This window comes from Scyliorhinus torazame, chromosome 1 (genome assembly GCF_047496885.1).
Source record: "Scyliorhinus torazame isolate Kashiwa2021f chromosome 1, sScyTor2.1, whole genome shotgun sequence".
In the NCBI taxonomy this organism is placed as follows: Eukaryota; Metazoa; Chordata; class Chondrichthyes; order Carcharhiniformes; family Scyliorhinidae; genus Scyliorhinus; species Scyliorhinus torazame.
The window spans coordinates 425,460,690-425,475,149 of record NC_092707.1 but is presented as its reverse complement, the minus strand read 5'-3'; the positions used below and the strand labels follow the sequence as shown (position 1 = coordinate 425,475,149).

At 48.3% G+C, this 14,460-nt stretch overlaps 1 protein-coding gene across 2 annotated transcripts in view; it reads right to left on the bottom strand.

The window, feature by feature from the left end:
* Positions 1–14,460, bottom strand: part of preb (prolactin regulatory element binding) — a 187,483-nt gene that overhangs the window by 125,017 nt on the left and 48,006 nt on the right. For both annotated transcript variants that reach the window (XM_072515542.1, XM_072515536.1), the window contains exon 2: positions 9,178–9,418. In XM_072515542.1, the coding sequence (XP_072371643.1) occupies positions 9,178–9,418 (241 nt within the window). The remainder of the gene's footprint in view (positions 1–9,177; positions 9,419–14,460) is intronic.

Here is a 14,460-nt window from a genome sequence, read left to right as displayed (position 1 = left end):
GAAGTTTGGGATGCTGCAGCCGGCAAGACTATGGGTCACGCATCAGGAAAGACACTATTATTTCGAGACGGCGGAGGAAGCATGGTCCTTCATCAATGAAGAGAAACTGGACCGGAACTGAGGGACTGATGCTGCAGGGAACTGTTATTGTTGTTATTATTGTTTTTGTTAATGGGATGGTGAAAGTTAAGCGAGAAGTAAACAGGGAAGGGGGGGGGACACTGGGGAAATGTGGGCGCCGGTGAGGGGGGAGAGGCGGGACATAGTCAGAGAATGGGGAAGGAGAGGGGGAGGGGAAAGGGAGCTGCGCCATAAGAGGCGCGACAGGTAAAGGGATGTTCCCGCACCAGAAAGAATAAGGCGGGAAAACAGGCGCAAGGCAGATGGGAGTTCCCTCACACCGGGGGGGCCGAGGAGCGAGCAGGAGTAGCCGGGGTCAGTTGAAGTCAGCTGACTTACGGAAGTGATATGGGGGGAGCAATCAAGCTAGATAGGGATCTAGCGGGGAGGGGAGGGGGGAAGGGGACAACTGGGTTGCTGCTGCGGAAATCCAAAAGGAAATGGCTAAAGAGAGGGTGGTCGGGGGCGGAATGCGACGCTGGGGGAGCGAGCGGGAGCGCGGAGGCGGGATATGGGACTGGCCTAGGGAAGGTAATGGCTAGTCGACACGGGAGGGGGGCAGGTAGCCCCCCAGTGAGGCTGATCACGTGGAACGTGAGAGGCCTGAATGGACCGATAAAAAGGGCCCGAGCGCTCGCGCATTTGAAAGGACTAAGGGCAGACGTGGTTATGCTCCAAGAGACGCACCTAAAGGTGGCGGACCAAGTTAGGCTAAGGAAAGGATGGGTGGGACAGGTGTTCCACTCAGGACTGGACGCAAAGAACAGAGGGGTGGCCATTTTGGTGGGGAAACGGGTAGCATTTGAAGCAAAGAACATCGTAGCAGATAGTGGAGGTAGATATGTAATGGTGAGTGGTAGGCTGGAGGGAATGGAGGTCGTGTTGGTTAATGTGTATGCCCCAAATTGGGACGATGCGGGGTTCATGAGACGGATGCTGGGGCGTATTCCGGACCTGGAGGCAGGAAATTTGATTTTAGGAGGGGACTTCAATACGGTGCTGGACCCGGGGCTAGATAGATCCAGCTCAAGGACTGGAAGAAGGCCGGCAGCGGCCAAGGTACTTAAGGGGTTTATGGACCAAATGGGGGGAGTGGATCCATGGCGATTTCTTAGACCCAGGGCTAGGGAGTATTCCTTCTTCTCCCACGTCCATAAAGTGTACTCCCGGATAGATTTTTTTGTTCTAGGAAGGTCGTTGATCTCTAGGGTGGAAGAAGCTGAATACTCAGCCATAGCGGTTTCGGATCATGCCCCACATTGGGTGGACCTGGAAGTAGGAGAGGACAGGGAGCAGAGAACACTCTGGCGATTAGATGTGGGACTGATGGCGGATGAGGGAGTGTGTGCAAGAGTGAGGGGTGTATCGAGAGATACCTGGAGGTCAATGACGACGGCGAGGTCCCTGTGGGAGTGGTCTGGGAAGCACTAAAAGCGGTGGTCAGAGGAGAGCTGATTTCTATTGGGGCCCACAAAAGGAAAACAGAGGCCAAGGAAAGGGATAGATTACTGGGGGAGATTTTAAGGGTGGACAGGGAATTTGCAGAGACCCCGGAGGAGGAGCTGTACAGGGAGAGGAGACGACTCCAGACCGAGTTTGACCTTCTGACCACCAGAAAGGCGGAGGTACTGTGGAGGAAGGCACAGGGGAGGAGGTATGAATATGGGGAAAAGGCTAGTCACTTGTTGGCGCACCAACTGCGAAAGAGGGCAGCAGCGAGGGAGATAGGAGGAATTAGGGATGAAAGGGGAGACACCATGCGAAGGGCAGGAAAGATAAATGAGGTGTTTAAGACCTTTTATGAAGAACTGTATAGGTCTCAGCCCCCAGAGGGAGAGGAGGGGATGCGGCAGTTCCTGGACCAGTTGAGGTTCCCGAAAGTGGAGGAGCAGGCGGTGGCAGGCCTGGGGGCACCGATTGAGGTGGACGAGGTTATTAAGGGACTGGGAAGCATGCAGGCAGGGAAGGCCCCGGGGCCAGACGGGTTCCCGGTGGAATTCTATAGAAAATATGTGGACTTGTTGGCCCCGTTGTTGGCGAGGACGTTCAATGAGGCCAGGGAAGGGGGGACACTACCCCCGACAATGTCGGAGGCGACGATATCGCTAATTTTGAAGAGGGACAAAGATCCGATGCAGTGTGGGTCCTATAGACCTATTTCACTATTGAACGTGGACGCCAAACTGCTAGCAAAGGTACTGGCATCGAGGATAGAGGACTGTGTCCCAGGGGTGGTGCACGAAGACCAGACAGGGTTCGTAAAAGGGAGACAATTGAATGTTAACGTGCGACGGCTATTAGGGGTGATAATGATGCCCTCAGTGGAGGGGGAGGCAGAGATAGTGGCGGCAATGGACGCAGAGAAGGCATTTGATAGGGTGGAGTGGGAGTATTTATGGGAAGTGTTAAGGAAGTTTGGGTTTGGGAACGGATTTATTCGCTGGGTTAGACTACTTTATGGGGCACCAACGGCAAGTGTAGTTACAGGTCGACATAGATCGGAGTATTTCCGATTATATAGGGGAACAAGACAGGGATGCCCGCTGTCTCCATTGTTGTTTGCGCTGGCAATTGAACCTCTGGCCATGGCGCTGAGAGACTCCAGGAAATGGAGAGGGGTGACTAGAGGGGGAGAAGAACACCGAGTCTCATTATACGCGGATGACCTATTGCTATACGTGTCGGACCCAGCGGGGGGATGATAGAGGTTATGCGAATCTTGAGGAGGTTCGGGGAATTTTCGGGGTATAGGTTAAACATGGGGAAGAGTGAATTATATGTGATACATCCAGGGGACCAGAGTAGAGAGATAGAAGGCTTACCGCTAAGGAAAGTGGAAAGAAACTTCCGATACTTGGGGATTCAGATCGCTAGGAGCTGGGGAACCTTGCACAGACTTAATCTGACACGGCTGGTAGAACAAATGGAGGACTTTAAGAGGTGGGACATGCAGCCTTTATCGCTGGCGGGCAGGGTGCAGGCAATTAAGATGATGGTCCTCCCGAGGTTCTTATTTGTATTTCAATGTCTCCCTATTTTAATCACCAGGACCTTTTTTAATAAAATAGATAGGAGCATTACGAGCTTTGTGTGGGCAGGGAAAGTTCCGAGAGTAAGGAGGGGGTTCCTGCAGCGCAGTAGGGACAGAGGAGGACGGGCACTACCGAACTTGGGAGATTATTATTGGGCCGCCAATGTGGCAATGATACGTAGATGGATGATGGAGGGTGAGGGAGCGGCGTGGAAAAGACTGGAGAGAAGGTCCTGCAAAGGGACGAGTCTAGAGGCGCTGGTGATGGCACCGCTACCGTTCTCACCGAAAAAGTACACCACGAACCCGGTGGTGGCGGCAACACTGAACATATGGGGACAGTGGAGGCGACAGAGAGGGGTGCGGGGAGCCCTGGTGGGGTCCCCTATCAGGAACAACCATAGGTTCGCCCCAGGAAGAATGGATGGAGGATTTCAGAGCTGGTACCAGTTGGGAATTAGGAAGGTGGGAGATTTATTCATAGATGGGACTTTTGCGAGCTTGGGAGCACTGGAGGAAAAGTATAAGTTACCCCGGGGGAATTTCTTGAGATATATGCAGGTGAGGGCGTTTACTAGACAACAGGTGAGGGAATTTCCGCGGCTCCCGACACAGGGGATACAGGACAGGGTGCTTTCAGGGGTGTGGGTCGGAGAGGGCAAGGTGTCAAAGATTTATAGAGAGATGAGGGAAGAGGGGGAGGAGTCGGTGGGCGAACTAAAAAGAAAGTGGGAAGAAGAACTAGGGGAGGAGATAGAGGAGGGTATGTGGGCTGATGCCCTAAGCAGGGTAAATTCCTCTTTCCTCTTCTTCATGCGCCAGGCTTAGCCTGATTCAATTTAAGGTGCTACATAGAGCACACATAACGGGGGCAAGATTGAGCAGGTTCTTTGGAGTGGAGGACAAATGTGGGAGGTGTGGCGGGAGCCCGGCAAACCACGCACATATGTTTTGGGCGTGCCCGGCACTGGAAGGGTGTTGGAAGGGAGTGACGGGAGTGATTTCACAGGTGGTGAAGGCCCGGGTCAAACCAGGCTGGGGGTTAGCTCTATTTGGAGTTGCGGAAGAGCCGGGAGTGCAGGAGGCGAAAGAGGCCGATGTCGTGGCCTTTGCGTCCCTCGTAGCCCGGCGCAGGATCCTACTCATGTGGAAGGAGGCGAAACCCCCCCGGACTGGAGGCCTGGGTAAACGATATGGCGGGGTTCATTAAACTGGAGCAGATAAAGTTTGCCCTGAGAGGATCGGCTCAAGGGTTCACCAGGCGGTGGCAGCCATTTCTTGACTACCTAGGGGAACGTTAGAGGGAAGACAAGTGACCAGCAGCAGCAACCCGGGGGGGGGGGGGGGGGGAAGGAGTCTTAGTTGAGTATAGGTCAATAGAGTACGAGGTTTTGTTACTTGTATATTATTATTATTATTGTTAAAAAGTTAAAAAATTTCTGTCTTGTTATTGTTATCGTTTCGCTTGTTTTGTAAGCGGGAAAAATGTTGCTCAGGGAAAAACAATTTCAATAAAATATATTTTTTAAAAAAAGTAGGGTGCTCTTTCCAAGGGCCCTAACCCTAACTCGATGGGCCGAATGGCCTCCTTCTGCACTGTAAATTCTATGATTCTTTTTACAATAAACCATTACAGGCTGCAAACAAAACCAGGATCTGCTTTCTATCTCTAGAACAGCTGTGGCTGCTGTATTTCTGAAACTAGACACCTCAATGAATGATTCTACAGAGAGGACCATTAAGGTTGCAGACATAGACTCTCGCCTGCAAGTTTATTGTGAAGGAAGGTGTGCTAAAAAACACCATCTGAAACAAAGACTATTTTTTCTTTAACTTATGATTGTTTCCCCCTTTCTTCCCCTCTGTGTTTGTCTGTGTTGTGTATGTATGTAGAGGGGGGCGGGGAGAAAAGTTAAAGTGGGAATTAGGAATTAGTTAATAATTACCCAGTTGTATTTGCTGCATATTTAACTAGAACAAAGAACAAAGAAATGTACAGCACAGGAACAGGCCCTTCGGCCCTCCAAGCCCGCGCCGACCATACTGCCCGACTAAACTACAATCTTCTACACTTCCTGGGTCCGTATCCTTCTATTCCCATCCTATTCATATATTTGTCAAGATGCCCCTTAAATGTCCCTATCGTCCCTGCTTCCACTACCTCCTCCGGTAGCGAGTTCCAGGCACCCACTACCCTCTGCGTAAAAAACTTGCCTCGTACATCTACTCTAAACCTTGCCCCTCTCACCTTAAACCTATGCCCCCTAGTAATTGACCCCTCTACCCTGGGGAAAAGCCTCTGACTATCCACTCTGTCTATGCCCCTCATAATTTTGTAGACCTCTATCAGGTCGCCCCTCAACCTCCTTCGTTCCAGAGAGAACAAACCGAGTTTATTCAATCGCTCCTCATAGCTTATGCCCTCCATACCAGGCAACATTCTGGTAAATCTCTTCTGCACCCTCTCTAAAGCCTCCACATCCTTCTGGTAGTGTGGCGACCAGAATTGAACACTATACTCCAAGTGTGGCCTAACTAAGGTTCTATACAGCTGCAACATGACTTGCCAATTCTTATACTCAATGCCCCGTCCAATGAAGGCAAGCATGCCGTATGCCTTCTTGACTACCTTCTCCACCTGTGTTGCCCCTTTCAATGACCTGTGGACCTGTACTCCTAGATCTCTTTGACTTTCAATACTCTTGAGGGTTCTACCATTTACTGTATATTCCCTACCTGCATTAGCCCTTCCAAAATGCATTACCTCACATTTGTCCGGATTAAACTCCATCTGCCATCTCTCCGCCCAAGTCTCCAGACAATCTAAATCCTGCTGTATCCTCAGACAGTCCTCATCGCTATCCGCAATTCCACCAACCTTTGTGTCGTCTGCAAACTTACTAATCAGACCAGTTACATTTTCCTCCAAATCATTTATATATACTACAAACAGCAAAGGTCCCAGCACTGATCCCTGTGGAACACCACTGGTCACAGCCCTCCAATTAGAAAAGCATCCCTCCATTGCTACCCTCTGCCTTCTATGGCCTAGCCAGTTCTGAATCCACCTTGCCAGCTCACCCCTGATCCCGTGTGACTTCACCTTTTGTACTAGTCTACCATGAGGGACCTTGTCAAAGGCCTTACTGAAGTCCATGTAGACAACATCCACTGCCCTACCTGCATCAATCATCTTAGTGACCTCCTCGAAAAACTCTATCAAGTTAGTGAGACACGACCTCCCCTTCACAAAACCGTGCTGCCTCTCACTAATACGTCCATTTGCTTCCAAATGGGAGTAGATCCTGTCTCGAAGAATTCTCTCCAGTAATTTCCCTACCACTGAAGTAAGGCTCACCGGCCTGTAGTTCCCGGGATTATCCTTGCTACCCTTCTTAAACAGAGGAACAACATTGGCTATTCTCCAGTCCTCCGGGACATCCCCTGAAGACAGCGAGGATCCAAAGATTTCTGTCAAGGCCTCAGCAATTTCCTCTCCAGCCTCCTTCAGTATTCTGGGGTAGATCCCATCAGGCCCTGGGGACTTATCTACCTTAATATTTTTTAAGACACCCAACACCTCGTCTTTTTGGATCACAATGTGACCCAGGCTATCTACACCCCCTTCTCCAGACTCAACATCTACCAATTCCTTCTCTTTGGTGAATACTGATGCAAAGTATTCATTTAGTACCTCGCCCATTTCCTCTGGCTCCACACATAGATTCCCTTGCCTATCCTTCAGTGGGCCAACCCTTTCCCTGGCTACCCTCTTGCTTTTTATGTACGTGTAAAAAGCCTTGGGATTTTCCTTAACCCTATTTGCCAATGACTTTTCATGACCCCTTCTAGCCCTCCTGACTCCTTGCTTAAGTTCCTTCCTACTTTCCTTATATGCCACACAGGCTTCGTCTGTTCCCAGCCTTTTAGCCCTGACAAATGCCTCCTTTTTCTTTTTGACGAGGCCTACAATATCACTCGTCATCCAAGGTTCCCGAAAATTGCCGTATTTATCTTTCTTCCTCACAGGAACATGCCTGTCCTGTATTCCCTTCAACTGACACTTGAAAGCCTCCCACATGTCAGATGTTGATTTGCCCTCAAACATCCGCCCCCAATCTATGTTCTTCAGTTCCCACCTAATATTGTCATAATTAGCCTTCCCCCAATTTAGCACATTCATCCTCGGACCACTCTTATCCTTGTCCACCAGTACTTTAAAACTTACTGAATTGTGGTCACTGTTACCGAAATGCTCCCCTACTGAAACATCTACCACCTGGCCGGGCTCATTCCCCAATACCAGGTCCAGTACCGCCCCTTCCCTAGTTGGACTGTCTACATATTGTTTTAAGAAGCCCTCCTGGATGCTCCTTACAAACTCCGCCCCGTCTAAGCCCCTGGCACTAAGTGAGTCCCAGTCAATATTGGGGAAGTTGAAGTCTCCCATCACCACAACCCTGTTGTTTTTACTCTTTTCCAAAATCTGTCTACCTATCTGCTCCTCTATCTCCCGCTGGCTGTTGGGAGGCCTGTAGTATACCCCCAACATTGTGACTGCACCCTTCTTATTCCTGATCTCTACCCATATAGCCTCACTGCCCTCTGAGGTGTCCTCTCGCAGTATAGCTGTGATATTCTTGTTAGAGTTCTTGTTATAAATAAACTGTAATTGGGTTTACATTTCCAAACCTGGTGACTGTAATTATTGGACAGCCACGGGCCAAAGAATCTCACCAGTGCAGAAGGAGACCATTCAGCCCATCTAGTCTGCACCAACCTTTGGAAAGAGCAACCTACTGCGCCCCATCCCTACCCTATCTCAGTAACCCCACCTAATACTTTGGACACTAAGGGCAATTGATCACGGCCAATCCACCTAACCTGCACATCTTTGGACTGTGGGAGGAAACCGGAGCACCCGGAGGAAACCCACGCAGACACAGGGAGAAAGTGCAAACGCCACACAGTCACCTGAGGCCAGAATTGCACCTGGGTTCCTGGGAGTCAGCAGTGCTGACCACTGTGTCACCGAGAGAATTATTGGTTAATTCACTTGTGTTGTGACTCAGGAGCAAGTGGGGCTGGAATTGATCTTGTCTCAGCCCGGGGTATCACAGCATGATATCTGGGATCCACAGGAGAGATTACTGGTGCTGTATTCTCTGTAATTTAGACGGTTCAGTGATCAAAGTTTTCCAGATTTTAAAGGGACAGAGAGTATCTCACCATCTACCCTCGTTCCACTGAATAGGGAGTGTGGGACTAGGGGGAAAAATATAAAGAACAGGAAACACTCTTACATGCGGAAGGATGATATGATCCTGAGTTCGAAGTTTGGAATTCTCTTTCACAAATGTTGGATTGATTGTTCGTTTTCTACCTGAGGTTGATAGATATTTGTTAGTTATTGGGCAATGGCAGGTATGTGGAGTGAGATTGTAGACCAGCCATGATAGCAGTGAAGGCTAGAACAGGCTGGAGGAACTCAATCCCCTCTGAAACAGCCCAGCAAGCCACTCAGTCCAAGGACAATTAGGGATGGGCAATAAATGTTGGCATAGCCAGTGATGCCCAGATCCCAAGGATTAATTGAAAAGAATGGCCACCTCCTGTTGCTATGAGACAGACAGGTACTTGCTTGTTTGGGACTAACTCTTTGAGTATGAGCTCCTATAGAAACATGCAATCTCGCACTCTTTACAAAAAGGCAATTTGTTGGGACAAATTGATGGATTGTCAGGGCCTGCACTCTCCAAGTTCCCAATGAATGCTCTACCCAAGTCAATTCTAATCTGTAAAGGTAAAGTCCCAGGTGACCACAGGCTGCTTTCCCCTTCGAGGGGGAGAGCTGACTGGTGGCGATTTAACCTGAGGATCACCAAACCTCAGGCGAGGGGCAAGGCTGAGGAGGCGGGGCCTTCCTGAATAACCTCAGCCGGTACAGGGAATTGAATCCACGCTGGCCTCGCTCTGCATCACAAACCAGCTGTCTAGCCAACTGAGCTAAACTATCTAATCTGTACCTGAGGGATGTCCAGCACGCTGTGCATTTTCAGCTCCACACCCGTCCTTTTTGTTTGTTTTTTTCCCCGCCGGTTTCTCTTTCCCTTCTTGAAATCGGAGGATGTGACAAGTGGCATCTTGCCCGACTGCCAGAATATCCCCTGCGACTGCCATGTTCATGGTGGCTCGTGTCTCCGTGTCATGCGAATGAACAAGTGTCGCTGAAAGGCTTCCGGCCGTTCGTTCCAAACGTAGGAAATGCTGACAGCAAGGAACAGAATCAGAGTGAAAATACCAATTAACGTCCTGGAGTCAATCGTCATTTCCCAGGTAGGTATGTGTGTCACAGTAAATAGGCTGAGATAGTAAAAGTGTAACAGGTAAAGATGGAAGAAATTCCTGAAACGTGTATGAGCTGCTGTGATGGACTGGGAAACATTACTGAAGGAAAGGGCAGTGGACAGGCAATGGCAGACATTCAAGAAACAAATAGGTGAACTCCAAACATTGCTTATTCCTATTTGACCCAAGAGTAGAAGGAGAACTGAGGCCAAACGAATGCTTACAAGGGAAATTATAGATAGTATTGGATTCAAAGAGGCATACAAATTAACAAGAAAAAGCAATAGACCTGAGGATTGGGAACAACTTAAATTCAGCAACACCAGACCAAGGGGCTGATTAAGGGGAAAATACAATATGAAAGTAAACTAGCAGGGAACATAAAAACTTGTAAAATTTTCTATCATGGGCAGCACGGCAGCATTGTGGATAGCACAATTGCCTCACAGCTCAGGGTCCCAGGTTCGATTCCAGCTTGGGTCACTGTCTGTGCGGAGTCTGCACATCCTCCCCGTGTGTGCGTGGGTTTCCTCCGGGTGCTCCGGTTTCCTCCCACAGTCCAAAGATGTGCAGGTTAGGTGGATTGGCCATGATAAATTGCCCTTAGTGTCCAAAATTGCCCTTAGTGTTGGGTGGGGTTACTGGGTTATGGGGATAGGGTAAAGGTGTTGATCTTGGGTAGGGTGTTCTTTCCAAAAGCCGGTGCAGACTCGATGGGCTGAATGGCCTCCTTCTGCCCTGTAAATTCTATGATGAAGAGAAAAATATTGATAAAACTAATGTAGGCCCCTTACAGTCAAAAACTGGGGAATTCATAACAAGGAACAAAGAAATGGCGGAGGAACTAAATTCGTACTTTGCTTCTGTCTTCACAAAGGAAGTCATCAATACTGTACCGGCAGTTCTGAGAAAGTTTTAGCGAGGAGCTGAAGGAAATTAGTATTAGTAAAGAAATGGCTTTGGGGAAATTAATGCGATTTAAGGCGGACAAATCTCCAGGGCCGGATAATCTTCATCCCAGAGTACCTAAGGAAGTGGCCCGAGAAATAGCAGATCCATCGGTGGTCATTTCCAAAATTCTTTGGACTCTGGAATAGTTCCTACAGATTGGAGGGTAGCGAATGTAACCCTGCTATTCAAAAAGGGAGGGAGAAAACAGGGAACTATAGACCAGTGAGCCTAACGTCGGTACGAGGGAAGTTGCTCGAGTCCATTATCAAGGATTTCATAGCATTTGGAAAGCAGGGGTGTAATCAGACATAGTCAACATGGATTTAAAAAAGGAAAATCATGATTAACAATTCTACCAGAATTATTTGAAGAAGTATCGAGTAGAGTTGACCAGGGAGAACCAGTGGATGTGGTTTATTTAGACTTTCAGAAGGCTTTCAACAAAGTCCCACATAGCAGATTAATGTGTAGAGTTAAAGTGCATGGGATTGTGGGTAGTGTCTGGAGATGAATAGAAAGCTGGTTAGCAGACAGGAAGCACAGAGTTGGAATAAATGGGTCTTTTTCTGATTGGCAGGCAGTGACTAGTGGGGTACCGCAGGGATCTGTGCGAGGACTCCAACTGTTCACATTATATATTAATGATTTGGAAGTGTGGGAACTCTTGTTTTACCTTCTAATAAGAATCGGTAGTCCGGTTAGTGGGAGGTGTCAAAACTAATTACTCACTGGTATACACTTGAATAAGAACAGAATAAAAACGTAGAAACAAAATATCAAACAATGTATAAAAAAGTCGAGCACATGGCAAAAACCAAAAGCACAAAAAAAAATCACTTGAAACAAACACATGATTCAAGAACTCAGGAACCATGAGGTCTCACGTTTAGAACATAAGAACTAGGAGCAGGAGTCGGCCATCTGGCCCCTCGAGCCTGCTCCACCATTCAATGAGATCATGGCTGATCTTTTGTGGACTCAGCTCCACTTTCCGGCCCGAACACCATAACCCTTAATCCCTTTATTCTTCAAAAAACTATCTATCTTTATCTTAAAAACATTTAATGAAGGAGCCTCTACTGCTTCACTGGGCAAGGAATTCCATAGATTCACAACCCTTTGGGTGAAGAAGTTCCTCCTAAACTCAGTCCTAAATCTACTTCCCCTTATTTTGGGGCTATGCCCCCTAGTTCTGCTTTCACCCGCCAGTGGAAACAACCTGCCCGCATCTATCCTATCTATTCCCTTCATAATCTTATATGTTTCTATAAGATCCCCACTCATCCTTCTAAATTCCAATGAGTACAGACCCAGTCTACTCAACCTCTCCTCGTAATCCAACCCCTTCAGCTCTGGGATTAACCTAGTGAATCTCCTCTGCACACCCTCCAGTGCCAGTAGGTCCTTTCTCAGGTAAGGAGACCAAAACTGAACACAATACTCCAGGTGTGGCCTCACTAACACCTTATACAATTTCAGCAGAACCTCCCTAGTCTTAAACTCCATCCCTCTAGCAATGAAGGACAAAATTCCATTTGCCTTCTAAGGGAATTTGCTTTCAGGGAATTCTTATCTCTGGTTTAATCCCTCATTTACTTTCATTGGCTTCTAATTCTCAGCTGAGACCTCCTGGTTTGTTCAAATGAATTTCTGTTACTTAAGATGATAACTTGTTAATCAAACATTGGACATTACTTAAGATTGACTGGTGCCTATCAAAACTAGCTTAGAGTCTGTGTGCGCAGTCTTGGGAAAAGTACTGGATATGCTTTCCCACATTTTGCTATATTTCATGGCTTGACAGTGACCTTAAGAATTGATTAGACAGAGAATATGTTCTCAGTGCTGAATACACTGGAATCCAATGGTTAATTGATTATACAAGACAATGACTGGAATCCCAAAGTCAAGACATTTCTAATATTTGCCTTCTTTAGCTATATGCATTCATCCCGCACCTATATGAATAAAACTAGACTTTATCAGGAAGAGGGAACCAAATGTATCATTTCCAAATTTGCAGATGATACAAAGTTGGATGGGAGGGTGAGCTGTGAGGAGGATGCAGAGATGCTTCAGCGGGATTTGGGCAGGCTGGGTGATTGGGCACATGCATGGCAGAGGCAGTATAATGTGGATAAATGTGAGGTTATCCACTTCGGTAGAACAAATAGGAAGGCAGATTATTATTTGAATGGGTGTAAATTGAGAGAGGCGGATACTCAGCGAGACCTTGGTGTCCTCGTGCATCAGTCGCTGAAAGCGCGCAGGTACAGCCGGCAGGAAAGAAGACAAATGGTATGTTGGCCTTCATAGCGAGAGGATTTGAGTAGAGGAATAGGGATGTTTTACTGCAATTGTATAGGGCATTGGCGAGGTCACACCTGGAGTATTGTGAGCAGTTTTGGTGTCCGTATCTGAGGAAGGATGTTCTTGCTCTCGAGGGAGTGCAGCGAAGGTTTACCAGGCTGATTCCTGGGATGGCGGGACTGTCAGTGAGGCAGAGAAGACACAGCCAGAGTGAGACATATCGAAGAGCGAGTTTGGCAGCTGGGTGGTAATTCGAGGCTGGGAGGAGAGGAGGCACTTTTTCTCCCTTGATTTTACACTCAGATTTCCAGTGAGGCCTTGCCCTTCTGCAGCTGACTAAAAGGGAAAGGGCTGATTGGTGAGTAACAGGTCAGCCCTTCATATTGGGAGCAGAGCTGAACAGGGGAAATCCGAAGTGGAGTCTGAGAAGGTAAGTGGTTCTCGAGAAATCCATAAGGCCATAAGACATAGGAGCAGAATTAGGACACTCGGCCCATCGAGTCTGCTCCGTGTCCTTAACCCTTCAATTCCTCGGCTCACCGGAGTAGATTCTGAGCTACATTTTGTAAGGTTTTGTTTTGTGTTTTTTTTCTCTTGTCACACTTACTAGAGGGTAGCAAACTAGACTCCGTCTCCTCGACCAGCAGGTAAGTGATTGGCTGGTGACTGGTAAGTAGTTTTTCTTTTCAGTTTTCTCTTGGCATTGTAGTTGTTGTAAGTTAACCTAAGGGTTTAGACATGGCAGGAGATCACAGACCCGTGTCATGCTCCTCGTGTGCAATGTGGGAGTTCAGGAACATGTCCACTGTCCCTGACTCCAAGACCTGTGTCCAGCTGCAGCTCCTGTTAGGCCGCTTGACGGCTCTGGAGCTGCGGATGGCCTCACTTTGGAGCATCCGCGATGCTGAGGACGTTGTGGGTAGCACGTTTAGCGAGTTGGTCACACTGCAGATAAAGAATACTGAGGGAGATAGGAAATGGGTGACCAACAGGCAGAGAACAAGTAGGAAGGCAGTGAGGGGTCCCCTGCGGTCATCTCCCTCCAAAACAGGTATACCGTTTTGGATACGGTTGTGGGAGATGGCTCACCAGGGGAAGGCAGCAGTAGCCAGATTCATGGCACCGTGGCTGGCTCTGCTGCGCAGGAGGGCAGGAAAGAGAGTAGTAGCTGTAGTGATAGGGCATTTGATTGTAAGGGGAGTAGACGCAAATGAGACTCCAGGAAGGTATGTTGCCTCCTGGGTGTAAGGGTCCTGGATGTCTCACAGCGGCTGCAGGACAGTCTAAAGGGGGAGGGTGAACAGCCAGCTGTCGTGGTGTATATAGGCACCAACGATATAGGTGAAAAATGGGATGAGGTACTGCATGCTGAATTTAGGAAGTTAGGAGATAAACTAAAAAGTAGGACCTCAAAGGTAGTAAAAGAGGGGACAGAAACAAAAGCTAGTCAGGAGAAAAGTGGAAGGCAGAGAAACAGATTGAACTGCCTAGTTGGCAGGGGGCTGGGAACCAGAGCAGTAGGTCAACGGGAGAAATAACTGAGGGAGAGCTACAGACTAAGGCCAGTAAGATTAAGAGGAAGAGCAGGCAGGGAGTGGTTGTTCAACATAGTGGGGCTAGTGGGCTGAAGTGCATGAGTTTCAATGCGAGGAAGATGTTACCAATGATGGTCCAGAACCAGGGGTCAGCCTGGGGATTCA